This window comes from Telmatherina bonti, assembly GCF_933228915.1.
Source record: "Telmatherina bonti genome assembly, chromosome: 1".
NCBI lineage: Eukaryota > Metazoa > Chordata > Actinopteri > Atheriniformes > Telmatherinidae > Telmatherina > Telmatherina bonti.
This window is the reverse complement of record NC_136619.1, coordinates 34,304,438-34,320,786: the sequence shown is the minus strand read 5'-3', so window position 1 is coordinate 34,320,786 and position 16,349 is coordinate 34,304,438. Positions and strand designations below refer to the sequence as shown.

The window sequence follows — 16,349 nt, the reverse complement described above, 5'->3', positions numbered from 1 at the left end:
TAGCCAAGTTCTGATCAACTTTTAGCTTTGCTACACCCTCACAAAGACAGCCTTGTAGTGCCTTTGACTATCTGCATGTAAAAATCAAACTCAAGGCATGTATAACTTAATTATAGAACCAATTCTCATCCCCAATCCTTCACTACATGCCAATCAATATGCAAACAAAGTCTGTGTTTTCAATTATGTGAATACCAGGGTGAATACTTTTTTTTTTTTTTTAATCATAATTGGCTCCTCCAGGAAAATTAATTACTGGATAACTGGGTTTTCAAATTTCATTCAATATAACACAAGGTTGTGTTCTGTATTGATTAAAGAAGGACTCCTCAAACATGGAAATGCAAAGCAGGTACGTTTTTCTGTCCATTTACTGTTTAATTAACTTATATTCATGGCATTTGGCAGCCATAGGCAGGACACACACTCTCACACAATTTAAGCAGGAACTTTTACAAACAATTAACTGTGCTGAAATAATTTGTATTTCCTGTTAATGACTGAAAGGAAGACAGAACTTTCATCACTAAACAAAAGGGTTTAAATAATGCTGAATGAAAAACAAAGCACGAATGCTTCATGATCAGTTGAGTTGAGTTACACGGTCATCAACCTGCTGCCACCAGCTGGAGAGCAGAGTAAAACTAGAGCAGCTGTGAGACTAATAGTTGCAGTTTGCAGAGCACTTTCTATCCAATTTAAAAGTTCAGTGTGCAGTCCTATCAGCATTAAGGGATCCCTGAGTCACCAACAGACTAATCCTTTTAATCTTCAGAGAGTCTCTATAGCAACTTTTCCACCAATAATATGTCACTAACAATGTGAAAAAAGTTGTTCAGTGAAAACATAGTTTGGTGAAATGACATATGTTTGGCGCCCTGTGATGGACTGGCGAGCTGTCCTGCCTTTCGCCCAAAGACTGCCTGAATAGGCTCCAGCTTCCCCATGACCCTTCATTGGAATAAGCGGTTATCATAATGAATGACATGTTTGGACTGTCCGAAGGCTGCAGCTCAGCAAAGTCAGCATTGGCTTGTTTACAGCCAATTAGAATAGATTCAGTTATTTACAATGACTGCGAAACCTGAGAGAAATTAGATGCTCCATTCAATTCATCAATTTATTCACTTAGTCCAGTTAAGAGTCATGTGGAAGCTGGAGCCAATCCCAGCAATCATTGGTCGAGTTGCAGGGTATACCCTGGACAGGTCGCCAGTCCATCGCAGGGCTAGATGCTCCTGCGAACATCAAGTTTTACCCCAAACGATGTCAAGCATAAGAAAACTATTTTCTCCTACAGGCAGACGTGGCGTGTGTACAAATGTGTAGACAAAAATGTCAGTAACTTGGAAAGACTGAAACAACAGGAAAACAAAATAATATTTTATTCTACACACTAATATAAAATATTTTACAGTTATTTTAAATATCTTGAAAATATGGAGATCAATAAATTAATTCTCTTGAGCTTTTATTGTTAAATAACCCCAAAAGTAAAAATCTACAGTCATGATTATGACAACATTACCATATAGATGCATAATGACTTTATGTGGAGATGCCTGCTTGGGACCTCCTGTATAATTTTGTGCTGCTGCTGGCATCAAAAAGCCTCTTTTTTCCTGAGTTGTTTTGATGGTGTAAAGAATTGTCTGTGTTCAGAAACCTGTGCAGGAGTTGTACCGTAGAGCCTGACTTCTTTTTTCTTCTGGGTCAGTGCTTGTTTCAGACAACACCACCCACTATCAGACTGCCTGGCAAGGCAGCAGTAGAGAATCCTGAGAAATCTCTAAAATCCTTTTCAACTATATCTGCTCAAATTTAGATTATTATCTGTTCTTAAATGACATTTGGATCTAATTCTTCTGCTCTTTGTGCTCACATCCTAGTAGGCCTTCCAGACCTGAGACAATGTTAAATAAAGCCTAAAGCTTAACATTGACCAATGAAGAGTATGGCATCATGGTAGAAGAGTGGGGCATTTTGGAAAAGCAAAAGGACTTCTACAAGACTTTGTAGAAATCATTTTCTGTAAATGGACTACTTAGAAAATTAGATAAAATAAATAATATTGTTGTTTATGAAGTCCAGGAATCGGGGAAGCAAAGTCACCTGAATCTGAAAGAATTTAAAAAAAAAAAAAAAAAAGCGATAAACTGATGCTGGAAGCATCAGAACTGGGAACTGGACTGGTGTACAGGGATAGGAAACTGAAGTCATGCCAAAAACCACAACCCACAACTATCAGGTTTACATGACTAATGAATACACTGTTACTGGAAAAAATCCAACTTCTCCAAGGATCTGGCATCAAGAGGATTTGCTGAGGTTCTCCAACTGAGAGGAAAGAGCTGCTCCCATCAACGAGGCAAGTTACAAATAGAAGAGATTTTACACACCTGTAAAATACAAACTGATTATTGACCCACATTCACAACAACAATGCAGAGTACAATCAACATCTCATACTCTGGATCATTAGTTTTAATCTGAAGATTTATATCTTTTATTATCGGTTTTAATGTTTTTTTTTATGAACGCTACCATTTCTAATGTTGATCCACACAAATGTGAAATCCTTTTATGTTACTGATGCGTTTTCTCATTATATGATCCTGATCCTTCTTTTCGCCTCCTAATTCTTAAAAGCCATGCAGGTTTTACAATGAAACACAATTAAACAATGTCAATTATAACTTAACTACGGAAGCCTAGAGCTGTCATCCTCATTAAAAAAAAGTTTGGGCCTTGTTACGTTATAACGTGATTTGTTTTATTGTAAAAATGTATAACTACTTGAACGCTGGAGGGATTCCATCTCTCTGCTGGCCCGGGAGCGCCTTGGGACCCCCCTGCAGAGTTGGCGAATGTGGCTGGGGAGGGGGAAGTCTGGGCTTCCCTGCTTAGGCTGCTGCCTAAGAACCCTGATAAGCGGTAGAGGAGGGATGGATAGATGGCACTTGGATGCACCTAAGATGATGTTTGCATTCATAGCGATTCTCGCGCCGCTCAAGTTTCAATTAGAAATGATGCCACGTCACGGGGATTGGACTCATTTTTCCTTCTGTACAGACCCATGCCTTTTAAAACTACGCATATTTATTACAATGTGATCAACAGTGTTCCAAAGCACCATAATTTCACAATGTCTCAACCAAGTATGAAGAAAAACTCTATCAAGTCCTGTAAATGAGCCATTTGTGATCTCCTATCCACCCCGCACACAATTTCCTCATCTAAAGTCGAAAATTACCAAGTTCACGTTTTCAGATACATGTTTCATGTTTTTACAATAAACTTATCACGTTATAACGTGATACGTTTCATGTTTTTACTATAAACTATCACGTTATAACGTGATACATTTCATGTTTTTACTATAAACTATCACGTTATAACGTGATACATTTCATGTTTTTACTATAAACTATCACGTTATAACGTGATACGTTTCATGTTTTTACTATAAACTATCACGTTATAACGTGATACGTTTCATGTTTTTACTATAAACTATCACGTTATAACGTGATACGTTTCATGTTTTTACTATAAACTATCACGTTATAACGTGATACGTTTCATGTTTTTACTATAAACTATCACGTTATAACGTGATACGTTTCATGTTTTTACTATAAACTATCACGTTATAACGTGATACGTTTCATGTTTTTACTATAAACTATCACGTTATAACGTGATACGTTTCATGTTTTTACTATAAACTATCACGTTATAACGTGATACGTTTCATGTTTTTACTATAAACTATCACGTTATAACGTGATACGTTTCATGTTTTTACTATAAACTATCACGTTATAACGTGATACATTTCATGTTTTTACTATAAACTATCACGTTATAACGTGATACATTTCATGTTTTTACTATAAACTATCACGTTATAACGTGATACATTTCATGTTTTTACTATAAACTATCACGTTATAACGTGATACATTTCATGTTTTTACTATAAACTATCACGTTATAACGTGATACATTTCATGTTTTTACTATAAACTATCACGTTATAACGTGATATGTTTCATGTTTTTACAATAAACTTATCACGTTATAACGTGATACATTTTATGTTTTTACTATAAACTATCACGTTATAACGTGATACATTTCATGTTTTTACTATAAACTATCACGTTATAACGTGATACGTTTCATGTTTTTACTATAAACTATCACGTTATAACGTGATACGTTTCATGTTTTTACAATAAACTTATCACGTTATAACGTGATACATTTCATGTTTTTACTATAAACTATCACGTTATAACGTGATACGTTTCATGTTTTTACAATAAACTTATCACGTTATAACGTGATACGTTTCATGTTTTTACAATAAACTTATCACGTTATAACGTGATACATTTCATGTTTTTACTATAAACCATCACGTTATAACGTGATACATTTCATGTGTTTACTATAAACTATCACGTTATAACGTGATACGTTTCATGTTTTTACTATAAACTATCACGTTATAACGTAATAAGGCCCAAACTTTTTTTATGAGGATGACAGCTCTACGCTTCTGTACTTAACAGTGTCTTTATACCATCAAATAATGTTTGTATGAGAAGTCTTTCATGTCATTTTGACAAATTTGTCAATTATTTATTTATTTATTTTATATCCTTTATTCCAGTTATTCCTTTTTATTATAGGGTTTAACATAATTCAGTAACTTTAATTGACAATATTCTTACAAGCACTAAGCAAAGACAAAGTCTGATGTCTTCCTTGTAGTTATCAGATTTATTCCCTATTTTCTACTTTTCAAATCTGAAGCTTATTGAAATCAAACAAGATATTGATCTACACAAGAGTTATGAACAGAGTAAACAGACTTAAATTTCATAACATGCTTTCTATGGTCGCCTGGGATGATGTGTATGAGTAGAAGAGGCTGAGTTGGCGCACGAAAGGTTCATGAAGGTTATTTGCTCTGCGTTTGAGGAGTTCTTTCCTATTGGCTGGTCTAATGAGAAAAGTAAAAGAAATAAAACAGTGAGCCTTGGTTTACACCAGAGATACAGAACACATGCAGAAAAAGAATAAACTCTACAGAAAATAATATTAGATTCTAGCCTTATAAATCATTCAATATATAAAAGATATAGAAATATATATATGTTGATTCTATTAAAACAGAAAAACAAATATATTTCAGTAAAAGACTTGAACGGTCATTTAAAAAAAAAAAAAAATAGAATTATAGTATGAACCAGATTACTTTTAACACAGTACTGTTGTAGGGTAACCTGCAGAATTGAATGAATTTAATGGTGACAAGTCTTTCAATAGTTCATTACACATTTTGATAACATAGGAGAAAATTCCATATTTCTCAGAAAATTTCTTGGGCTTTACTCCTAGAATTTATCCCGTTATCTCACACACTTGCAACCCACCAGAACTAAGTGATATATTGGCTAAATTCAAGACATTTAAGTCAAGTCAGGAATTTAAACAGTTCATTTTCCAGTCTGTAATCTAAATTTTTTCTTTATAACTGCAATCACTGAAATATATCCAAGTTAATTTAGATGTCCATCGTTATGTAATGTGTGTGTGTGTGTGTGTGTGTGTGTGTGTGTGTGTGTGTGTGTGTGTGTGTGTGTGTGTGTGTGTATATATTTATCAAGCACTGCTTTGTTTATACAAGTTAGAATGTTGTAAATTTATTTTCCACAACATTTTTTTTTTTTTACAGATCCTAGTAGGTTTTTGATGGATGCTTATTATATAACAGTGGCTTTTTGTTTTGTCTCTCCCTGCGCTATTTAGTCTGCCTTTATATTTTAAAATTGCAAAATGAAATGAACAAATAAACAAGACAATGAGTTTTTGTAACTGCAGAATTTTGTGTAGGAGGCTGGCAGTGTGAAAACAAACCAAACCAAATAAAGTGCAAAATCTTGCAGAATTCCCCGTCCTATTAAACTGTGTCCCCTGAACTCTCTACTTGTGAAAGTACTGCCATTTTCTGACTCTGATGCAGTTTTTTTGTCCTTCACTGAGGCATCCTATAACTGCAGGGTCATCAGAGTATTTCTGTTCTGTTGTTTTTTTTTTAAGTCCATTTTAAGAGAAATGGTGATAGTACAGTCCCTTGTGGTTCTCTTAACCATCTTTTCAGACACACCCTTTCAGTCACACAAACAGTGGTCTGTTAGGTTGTCACAAACCCAGGCAGTTGCGGAAGTATCCACCCATGTCTTCAAAAGCTTCTCACAAAATAAGTCAGGTTGAATAGTACTAAAAGCAGATGAGAAAATCAAAGAACCTAATCCAAATTACAGTCAACTCACTGAAGAAGATGGATAATGGCATTTTCAGCTCCTCCTCCAATATGATAAACAAGCTGCAATGAGTCCTAAAAAACAATCACATATTAATAGAGGTGAGTCAAACACCTACGGGATTTACTTCTTCATGTGGGATGTTGAGGAAACTCGTCTGTAGTAGTTTAGGATAGGACACAATTTTTTTCATTTTGTTGAAGGTGGTAACAAGGCAGGGAGTCTTCCACAGCAAAGGAACTATTTTGTGACTCAGGTTAATAATGAAGAGGTCGAACATCGTTGTTCTAAGAGGGTTTTCCAAATTCTGGATCTAACTCCCGAAAGCTGCAACTTTGCTCTGGTTCGGTCTGTCCAGTTGCTTCTTTGCAAAACTGCATGAGACAGACCGGCAGTGTGGCTTTACTTTGTTTCATTCACTATGATGTCTCGGTTTGTGTGTACTTACTTCAAGCAGTGTATAAACACAAGTGTCTGGGATATGTTTTAGCAACCATAACCTTATGAAAGACATAAAACTGCAGGTTGGGTCCCAAGGGGTTAGGATATATTACAAGCCTTGGGTCCAGGATGAGATTAGGACATTTTTTCTTTCTTTCCTTTTGTTTGTTTTGCTAACATGATGAGTGTTTACTTATCAGGTGCTGGGGTCATGTTTATTGTGAAGCACAGGAAGAGTATTTTCCAAACCTTATGCTTATTGCGAAGAAAGTCCTCATTAAAGTGTCTTTAATGAGACAGATATTCACGTTGCTGGTGTTGTAAATACAGGAAAAGAGCACATAGCTAACAAAAAGAGCATCCTCTTAATCTCCTCTTGATCTTATATGCAGTTTGCTGTGTTATTTTGCAAGTTAATTTTGTTTAGGAGATCTCAGTTGGCTTTGCTAGTAAACAACTTTGTTGTTGACATCGATACTATTGTTATACATTGGACTTGGGAATGTTTAAGGGGGGGCGGGTGATAGTAAATGTTTGAGAACCACTGGTATAATCTGACCTTGCATAAAATGCTGCTGTCAAGTATTTTATTCAGGAACATCCTTAAACATCAGTTTATCAGCTGTACTAAATATGTACACCTATGCATGATAAACACTGATATATCTCATATCTCAACAAACGATGCAACGTTTTGAGTGATATCGCAATGGCATAACTGTAACTCCTTTGATTTTCATGGTATGCAACAAGTAAATGAGCTGATGCCTTCATGACTTTTTGGGAATTCTGACGCTGGAATTTCTAATCTGGACATTAAAGGATGAGTGTGTTCATAAATACCCCAACCATATGATAATATCAGCTCTCAGCTCAGAAAGACCTCCTACATTCCACATAAAATAACGCCTCCAGATCAAACGTCTGAGGCTGCGTGAGGGGCCTGTGGGAATGACAAAAAGCCACATACAATGCAAACCTTGTCTTGCAGTAAGTGGCAGTGTTAGGTCAAGGAAAATTGGGGCAAATGCTGACATTTAGACACAAAAATGGAAAGATGGGGCGTTATCAGTTCTGAAATCTGTAGAAAATAATAATCTGTCCATCTCTGACAGTTTTAAAGTAGCTAAATGGGCATGGAGGTCAAACGACAGGCCTACAAAGACAAAAAAGGAACAAGGAACAAAATTCAGCATTATTTATCTTCCATTCAAGTTTCCCAGAAACTGGGGCCTGATGATACTGCATGTTTTACAACAAAACCAGTGATCTCAGCAAGACATTTCACTTCGCGACTCAACATTTGATATCTTAAAGTCTTAAAGATGCAAGTGTCAGTGTGATAAATAACATGATAAAATGCTGAGTTGAATCTTGCTTCACATATTCAAAGCTATAAAACAGAAATATATATTACAATTACACTTGGAGTACTCACTAAAATGTATTGTACAGTGTTAGCAACAATTAATATATAATCTCAGTTATTTACATTCTTTTCTGCAATTAATCAGATTAATCCCATTATTAGTTGCAACATTTAATTATTAATCAAAAGTAGCGCAGGCTAATGTCAGGCTAAAGAAAAGTCAGCTGTTTTTTAACTGCATTATTCATACAACACAAACAGTTCAATTTTTTTTTAAATATTAATTTAAATATTAAAAATAGTAAAACATACAGATAATTTTTTTTTTTATAGTACATCATTATTGTTTAATAACATCAGACACAATTAATTAGTCGGTTTTTTTATGCTTCATGGAATTTTTGCTCAGTAGAGCTCTAAAACAGGAGTTTCAAACCCAAATACATAGTGGACCAAAGTTCAATATTTATTAAAACTAAGTGAAAATGATCTTTTTTTTCACACTTGGAATCTAACTAACACAGCCTATGAGTCAATGCCTAATAGAAACATTAAATACATGAAACATCTGTTTGGTTCGTTTTGTTTTGGTTTTATTTGTAGGTTTCCATTGTCATTTCTAATAAAAAGATTTCCCACCAGAACCTGGAACTAACACAACTCGACCGTTTTTATCTATAAACAACAACATTGAACATTAAATTAATTAATGACAATATTGTAAAGAGCCTGACAATCCATGACATCCCACTTTAACACTCGGTTTAATATTTTTTATACAGTCACACTTAAATGATCATATCTCCGGTTTACTGCCCATCAATGCCAAACTAAAACTGTGTGCGAGTTTAAAATCACCAGCCTGCAGGTTAACAGCAGCGCGCCACGTGCTTCGTTAAAGCAAGTCGAAAACTTTATAATGTGACCGACTTCTGTGGGTCGACTCCTACAGATAAACTTTAACTGGTGGTGATTAAATTAAAACATTATCTCTCTATTAAAGTTAACGCCTTGTGTTTTACATCTCAGTACGAAGTTAATTTTCAAGCCTTTGCTGCTCAATAATTCCAGATGAATGAGTTTGTCTGCTCACCTGCATCATTTCCTCTTGCATAATTAGCCTCCATAAGAACTGCGTAAGCACAAGCTGCAGGCCTTTGATTGTTGAAGCAGTGCACTGTGGGACTTGTGTTACTGGTGATGCGTGCAATATACCAGTGGGCTAGCTTGCCGGAGAATGACGTGCCATCTTTTGGGAGAATCTCCCCCATTCCACTTCCATACAATAACTCTGACTGGCTGTATGGAGGCTGTGGTTCTCTGCTAGTTAGGTGGTTCTACAGCACGTTCCCACTCCACAGAAAAAATCTTCCACTTTAAAAATGTCTATGTGCAGGACTCAGCATGAGGAATATTACGTGAGGCACGTGAACAAGCTGAAATGTGTGTGTCTACAGTCCAATGCGAACAACAGCAAGCTCCAGCGTTGAGCATGCTATTGTTATTTTGTCACAACAGAGAGGCAGTCTTTTCCAGCAGATATTTCTTAAATTATCTGTAAACTGTTTCTTTGAGTGCTGAGAACAGCCGCTTCTTTATCATCATTCAGACCCACACAAACGCAGACTGATGGCATTTGTGTGTCAAGCTCTCATGTGTAAATATCATGCTGTGGTTTTCTTTTCTCCCCAGTGGAGACAAAAAGCTACCATACTTTCATGTTGCTGAAAACACCCACTAAAGGAATTTAGATGCTTGGAATTGAGAAACTGGGGCAACTACACTGAAACATTTCAAACACTCAACACTTGTGCTGGTGAAATCAGAATCAAGTCTGATGCTAGCAGCTGACATACACAGACATAGTAGGCTATGTGCATAAAAATAGACAAACATGCAGGAATATACTTATGCATGGGTTTGGAGTTCAAATAATGACAAGATAAACTAATGCACATAAACTAACTCACTCAGTTCCCAAGTCTCAGTAGGCAAGCGTAAAAGACAATAAGCAAGAAAATAAGGCTGATGTTAAAATAAAAATACATATACATGTAAAGAGATTAATTAGTTTCTCTAGGTGAGATGACTTGTTTCAAGACCAATTTTGAATCCAGCTCCATTTTTTATTTAATAAAAATTAGGCGTTTACTCAAAGTGACAGAGTAAGGTACAGAATCCGGTCCATAACTCAGTGATCTGCCAGGGAAATAGTAACTGCAGCTCATTAAATGAACTTACTGCCAAGAAAGTTGATACAAGTCCCTGAACACAGAGTGGCTTTGTGCAGCTCCGTTTTAAAATGCGCCAACCCTAATTTTATGTAACAACGGCAGCAAGATTTGCATGGCGAGAATAATTAGTAAGGACACAAGGATTTTTCCTGTCTCTGACACTTAATGAGGCTCATTCTTGTCGGATCATGTCAGGTTTTGCCACCTATAATAGAAAAATTAAACAAATAACCTGATCTCAAACTTCCTCCTTCTTTGATTCAAGAAAAAGGAACTTTTTTTCCCCTTTGTTCTGTAAAACAAAATATTAACAAACCTCTACATCATGTCAGTGTAGGAACACAACCACAGGTATCACTATTTTTATCATCACTTATAACAGAATATGCACATTTTGGAAGGTACCATGGATTCTCCAAATGTCTTGAGATGGCTAAATGTAACGTGTAAAAGCTGCCAGAACATTTTATTTTTTTAGTTCCATAATTACTGTAAAATTTAAATGTACACTGTATAGCAGGGGTGGGCAAATCCGGTCCTCGAGGGCCACAGTCCGACAGCTGCTAGGAGTTTCTCTGCTGCAATACAGCTGACTCAAATCAATGGGCAATTAGCAAATTTGTACAGTTTGATGTCAAGCTCTGCACAAGTCTGCTCAATAAGCCTGATCTGTGTGTGTTGCAGCAAGGAGTCTCCTAACACTTGCAGGACTGCGGCCCTGGAGGACCGGAGTTTCCCCACCCCTGCTGTATAGCCACTGATTACTTCTGAGACATTTATAAGGATGCACTAAAACCCTGTTGAGCGCACGAAGGCTTGAACATACATCAGTGGTTCAGTCACTCACTCTAGAAAGCGGGTTATATACTGCCGGCTGCAGCGTGACCATCTGGGCACGGACGTGCCGTACAGGAGCTGCGGAGACATGACGAAAGGCCGTTTCCCGATGGGTTCACAGTCATTACCGTTGCCATCATGCTGAATCCCAAAGCTGTGACAGAAAAAACAAAAGGACATCCCACAAAAGGGGGCAAATAGCGTGAGTGGATGCAGCAGACCAGTCAAGATACAGGTAGTCTACAACAAAGACGAAATGGTCCATACCAGAAGGACAATTTTAGGTTAAAATGTCTAATTTCAAGGTATTTCATTGAGTGAACATAAAGGATTAACCCAGCAGGACTGTAGCTCACGAGGACCAGAGTTAGAGACCACTAGTTTAAGATTGATCTCTTTTACAGTTAGAACAGCAGACATGAGGCACAGAGTCATGTCAAGAAGAGAAGTTGTGCAGAGCGGAGTTAAACATAAGATGCTTTCTTCTTCCTCTCTCCATTCGTGGGAATTGACTTCCATTTATTGTCTTTGTAAAAGGCTTTTGTGACTTTACAGGTTGAGATAACTCATGGATTTTCAAGGTTGAAAGAGCAGCGATGAAATGAAAAACTCCATTTCTGTGAAGCAGCTGATTTAATGCCTCTATTTAATAGATTCTTCTAAGATACAACTTAAAATGAAACTGCCAGAAAACACACTTCTTCTCTCAGCACAATGAATGTGTTTCATGTTTCTAAAAGCTTTACAAGGAGATTAGACCCTCAGCAGACATATTTTTGAGATAAGGATGACTTCAGGCCTGGAACTAACTCTGCTTTAGCACTGAAAATTTCTGCTGTTATTTCCTGAAGAGACACATAACCACGGAGAAATGGATTTTTGAATTTTGAAGTTTCAAGTTGACTGTGTAAAACAAAAATAAAAAACAGACCGTGGATGTTTCCAGATGTCATAAACCAATAATGGAACATAAAGAACAGATACATAGTTAAAAATAGAATATTTTGGGGAAAATATCTGCTCATCTTGAAACTGATGGCAGCAAAGCCTATCAGAGCTGCTATTAGGCAATAATTGGGGCAACAGGTCCATCACATAATTATGGTTAATTTCTGGGAGCAAATTGTTAAAAAGGGTCACCAGAACAACCTTGCAGGTGTTCATTTTCATCCCATACCCATCAGTCCAGTAAGCTCTACTTTGAATGTGAGTTGCACATACGAGCCACACATGTGAGTTCACCAGTTTTTTGTTTTTTTTTACTTTATATAAATATGACAACGAATGTTAATGACCAGTGTTTTATTTATTGTTTTAGGACATGGCATTTCAGTCCATACTTTATGCTGCTGGACAACAGAAACCAAAAATCCTTTGTGTCATATAACTTTATTGTAAATACCATCATCATTACCATCAACACCAAAATATCAAATGTTAGGCTGCACTTGTCAACCCTGCTGTCTGTGGAAAAAATAAAAAATAAAAAACGAAAAGGCAAAACTCCACCACTCTCTTTGCTGTTTAAAGCAACTGATTGCCTGGACAATTCATTTTCACTCTATCTGTACTCTTTCTTGGATAAAAGCAAATCAATCTGAAGGTGACACAACAGCCTGAGTTGAACGGAGCCAATTTATCAGAAAAATTGGCAAAAGCTCCAGAACCTGTACATTTCTTTTTCTTTTGTAAAATTACTATTCAAACTATTGCAATATACTATATTTTTTCTTTTTCTTTTTTTTTTTTTTTTGCTCTGTAGAGCTGAGCAATATAATATGCTGAAAACATTTTCAGTCTGTCAGCCCTCTGGAGAATTTGTTAAAAGATTTTTTTCATTCTAGTATTCTGGTATTAAAGTCTGGTATTCATAATGGCCTTCTGTCAATCAGACAAGAATTCAAACCACACCAGTATGATGGAAAACAGGCTCCTTTCAACTTTTAATCAAAGATTTTGTATTGAAAGTGGCATCACATTCGTATTTAGACACTTCAGGCTCGGCTGGATTGTTCAAAATAAAATGACCAAGTTAGGCAGTCAGACATGCTGTCAACAGTTTGTCGAATCACATCTGCAAACAGATTAATGATGAACGACCATCAGTTTTCATGTGACCAATTAAACTATAGAATAATATTCTAATTGGTAGTTAGGTGGATGCAATATCATATCAATATCATACACTATCAATATTTACAGTTTAAGTGTTATTTAAGAAAATAAAGAACACATACAATAGAGTCCTTTCTAAGTAGACTTATTTAAAATGTTTTAATCACCTTGATATGCTTTAATTGTCTGTTTAAGTTAAAACTTTTAATAGTACACAACAAATGTGCAAAACGTAGACTCACAATGAAAAAGAGTGCAACAAGTGGAATGAAATTAACAGTAAATAAACCTCGTAGCATGGAATATGTGAGGAAACGTGCTAGCACAGCTAGTTCAAGAAAAACTGATATCAGCTTATTATCATCATAATCATCTTCTTCATGACTATAGAAAAGGAGAAATTTGTATTATCTTTACACACAGCTGGACTACTTGGTTTAACAAAGGTTGCAAAGTTAAAAAGTAAAGCTTTGGTTTCTAAATGCAGATATGTAATAGAACATGAAAAAAAAACATGGAAAGGCTAATAAACAGGGCTAATTAGTAACAAAGGTCGTCATGATTGTCTTTCTAAAGCATGTTCAGGATCAATGCCACTAAATTGGTTTATTGACTAATCTTCTTCAATTCTGTTTAAGTATCTGCGCAATCATGCATGTGTATGCAGGGAAACCTTACTTGTGTCCCAGCTCGTGTGCCACCGTGAAGGCCATTGGGAGGCCTGTGTCTTCATTAATGCTGCAACTGCGATGGGGCTGACACATTCCTGCCACATGGGACAGACCCAGAGTCTCACAAGGCATGTTGATGGCGGCACAGATGTCCTTCCTTTGGAAAACAGACACTGACTGTTGATCAGACACGTCATCTTCTGTTAGTTACGAAAAATGATTGATTTATTGATTCCACAGATAGGTAATACCACTATATAAAAGACCTGGGACATGAAGGGAAAAGGAAGACGGGATGCCTTTGTAGGGCATATAACATGAAAAAAAGACAAATTATAACAACAGACTTTAAATGACAACAAGAAAACCTAAACATTTACATAGCAAAACAGTGAACTATTAGTTTTGAACTTTTTTTCTTCTCCAGCTTTCTCCGCATAAAATCTTTTTAATTTTTGAGTTGAAAAGCCATTAACCAACCTTTCTAACCACTATGCCTGCTCTATTTGTCAGCAGAGAAGCTGCACTATTACAAAAAACTTTACTTGTGCTTTTTTTTTTTTTTTTTTTTTTTTGCTGTGTTGGTTCCCTGTCATTCAACCAGAAAGATGGCCTTCAGCTTGCCTTTCCTCTGCAATTTCTCATCATTTTATCCTCCACTGAACCCTTTCTAGCTTATTTTCTGTCTTAATATAATCTGGACTCCTTTTCCTGTTAACATCTATTCGCTATGTCAGTAATGATGATTGCTCTCACTACTGTTTAACTATGAGGAGAACTCAAATTGAAGAGTTGGCACTTAATCCAGGTAGATCTTTTATTGTCTCACTGCATGTGCAGTTTCATTGCATCTGTGAAACGAAAAAACTTTGTATTTCAGTAAATAAGAAAGTAAATAAAAAAATTAAAAAAATTAAAAAAAACAAAAAACATTGGTAACTGGGTTTTTGTCATGACTTACAACATTCACTGGGCATTCATGTCGCATCTACATGGTGCTGATATCAGCTCAAACGGTGTTACTGCAGGTTTGCTGCCAACTTCTTTTTTTTTCTAAGAAATCAGGAAGCAGTTGCCTCTCACTTCATTTTCTCTGCCTTTCTTTTCTTTCTGTTTTAGTAGCCCGACATGAGTTTTTCTCTCCTCCTCTGGCAGTCAGCTCATTGAAGGCTACTGGCAAATATCACTCATCTGAAAATGTGCACTAAACCAATGTACATATTTTAAAGGAGGCTAGAGGGGCTTCAGATTAAATGTATAGACTATAATTACTGTGAATGGCAAATTCAGAGCAAACTGGAGCTTGTATTTCCAGAAAACTACAAATATTTGATTTTACATATTAAGATAATTGTCTTCTACTCTGTCATTTTATCCTTCACTCCTGGAGAGTAACTCCTGATATTTATACCAGGGCATAGATTTATTTTACTGGGGACATGCCCTGGAAAAACATCGAAATGTTTTTGCAATTTCTATGAAATCTACTGAAAACACAGGTCACCCTTCAACATTAAACCATAAACTTAATGACCTAAACTAGAGAGAGACTAAACTGTATTTATGTCTCCTTTTAAAATAAATTTTAAAAAGTTAAATCCTCACTAATATGTCAACAGAATGTAATTTTAGTGTCTTCCTTCAGTTTATTAAGTGCTGACTGCAATGTCTCAGTTCACGAAACATTATGACAAGGAAACAGGAACATTTAGAAAATATGCTCAAAATATATATTTTAGTGTTTCTTAGACCTGGCCCTGAGGACCCCCTGCACTGTGTCTCCAACTTTAGCACCGCTAAGAGCCATTCATTTCAGACAGGTGTATTAAAGTGCAGGACATCTAAACATCTAAAATATGCAGGGCAGAAGATCACAAGGACCAGGATTGTGAAACACTGTTATAAATGTTAAAAAATAAAAATAAAAAACAAGACAATTGAAACTTTCTCAACAATAAACTATTGTCTAATTTATGCAAAATCTTTCTTAGTTATTAAATAAAACTTTCGGCGGCTGTTTCCGTTTCAGTTCAAGGGTCAACAACAATTGTCTGGGGAAGAGATGCTCTAAGGCTGTTTTTCCACAACAGTATGAATATGTGTTAAGATATTGTCTCTTAGTGTTCACAGATCTGTGGAAAATAACAGTGAAGGACGAGCTGCAGTATACAGGAACATTTTGTCACTTCAGTAGATCCAAAGTTTAATAGTTCTTGCACAACATTTGGCATGTCTCATTTCGGGTGCAACACAACCAGCAGAAGATTTAGCATCAATTTATTTTTCAAGACTTAGTTGGAAGAGTTGAAACCTTGTTTCAACCCCTATTCTAAGAATACTTCAT

General features: G+C 36.0%; 1 protein-coding gene across 1 annotated transcript in view; it reads right to left on the bottom strand.

Moving 5' to 3' along the window:
• Positions 1–16,349, bottom strand: part of adamts7 (a disintegrin-like and metallopeptidase (reprolysin type) with thrombospondin type 1 motif, 7) — a 133,505-nt gene that overhangs the window by 87,078 nt on the left and 30,078 nt on the right. Inside the window, exons 7-8 of the mRNA XM_079264624.1 lie at positions 14,013–14,162; positions 11,230–11,373 (exon numbers count right to left, since the gene is read on the bottom strand). Of these exons, the coding sequence (XP_079120750.1) occupies positions 11,230–11,373; positions 14,013–14,162 (294 nt within the window). The remainder of the gene's footprint in view (positions 1–11,229; positions 11,374–14,012; positions 14,163–16,349) is intronic.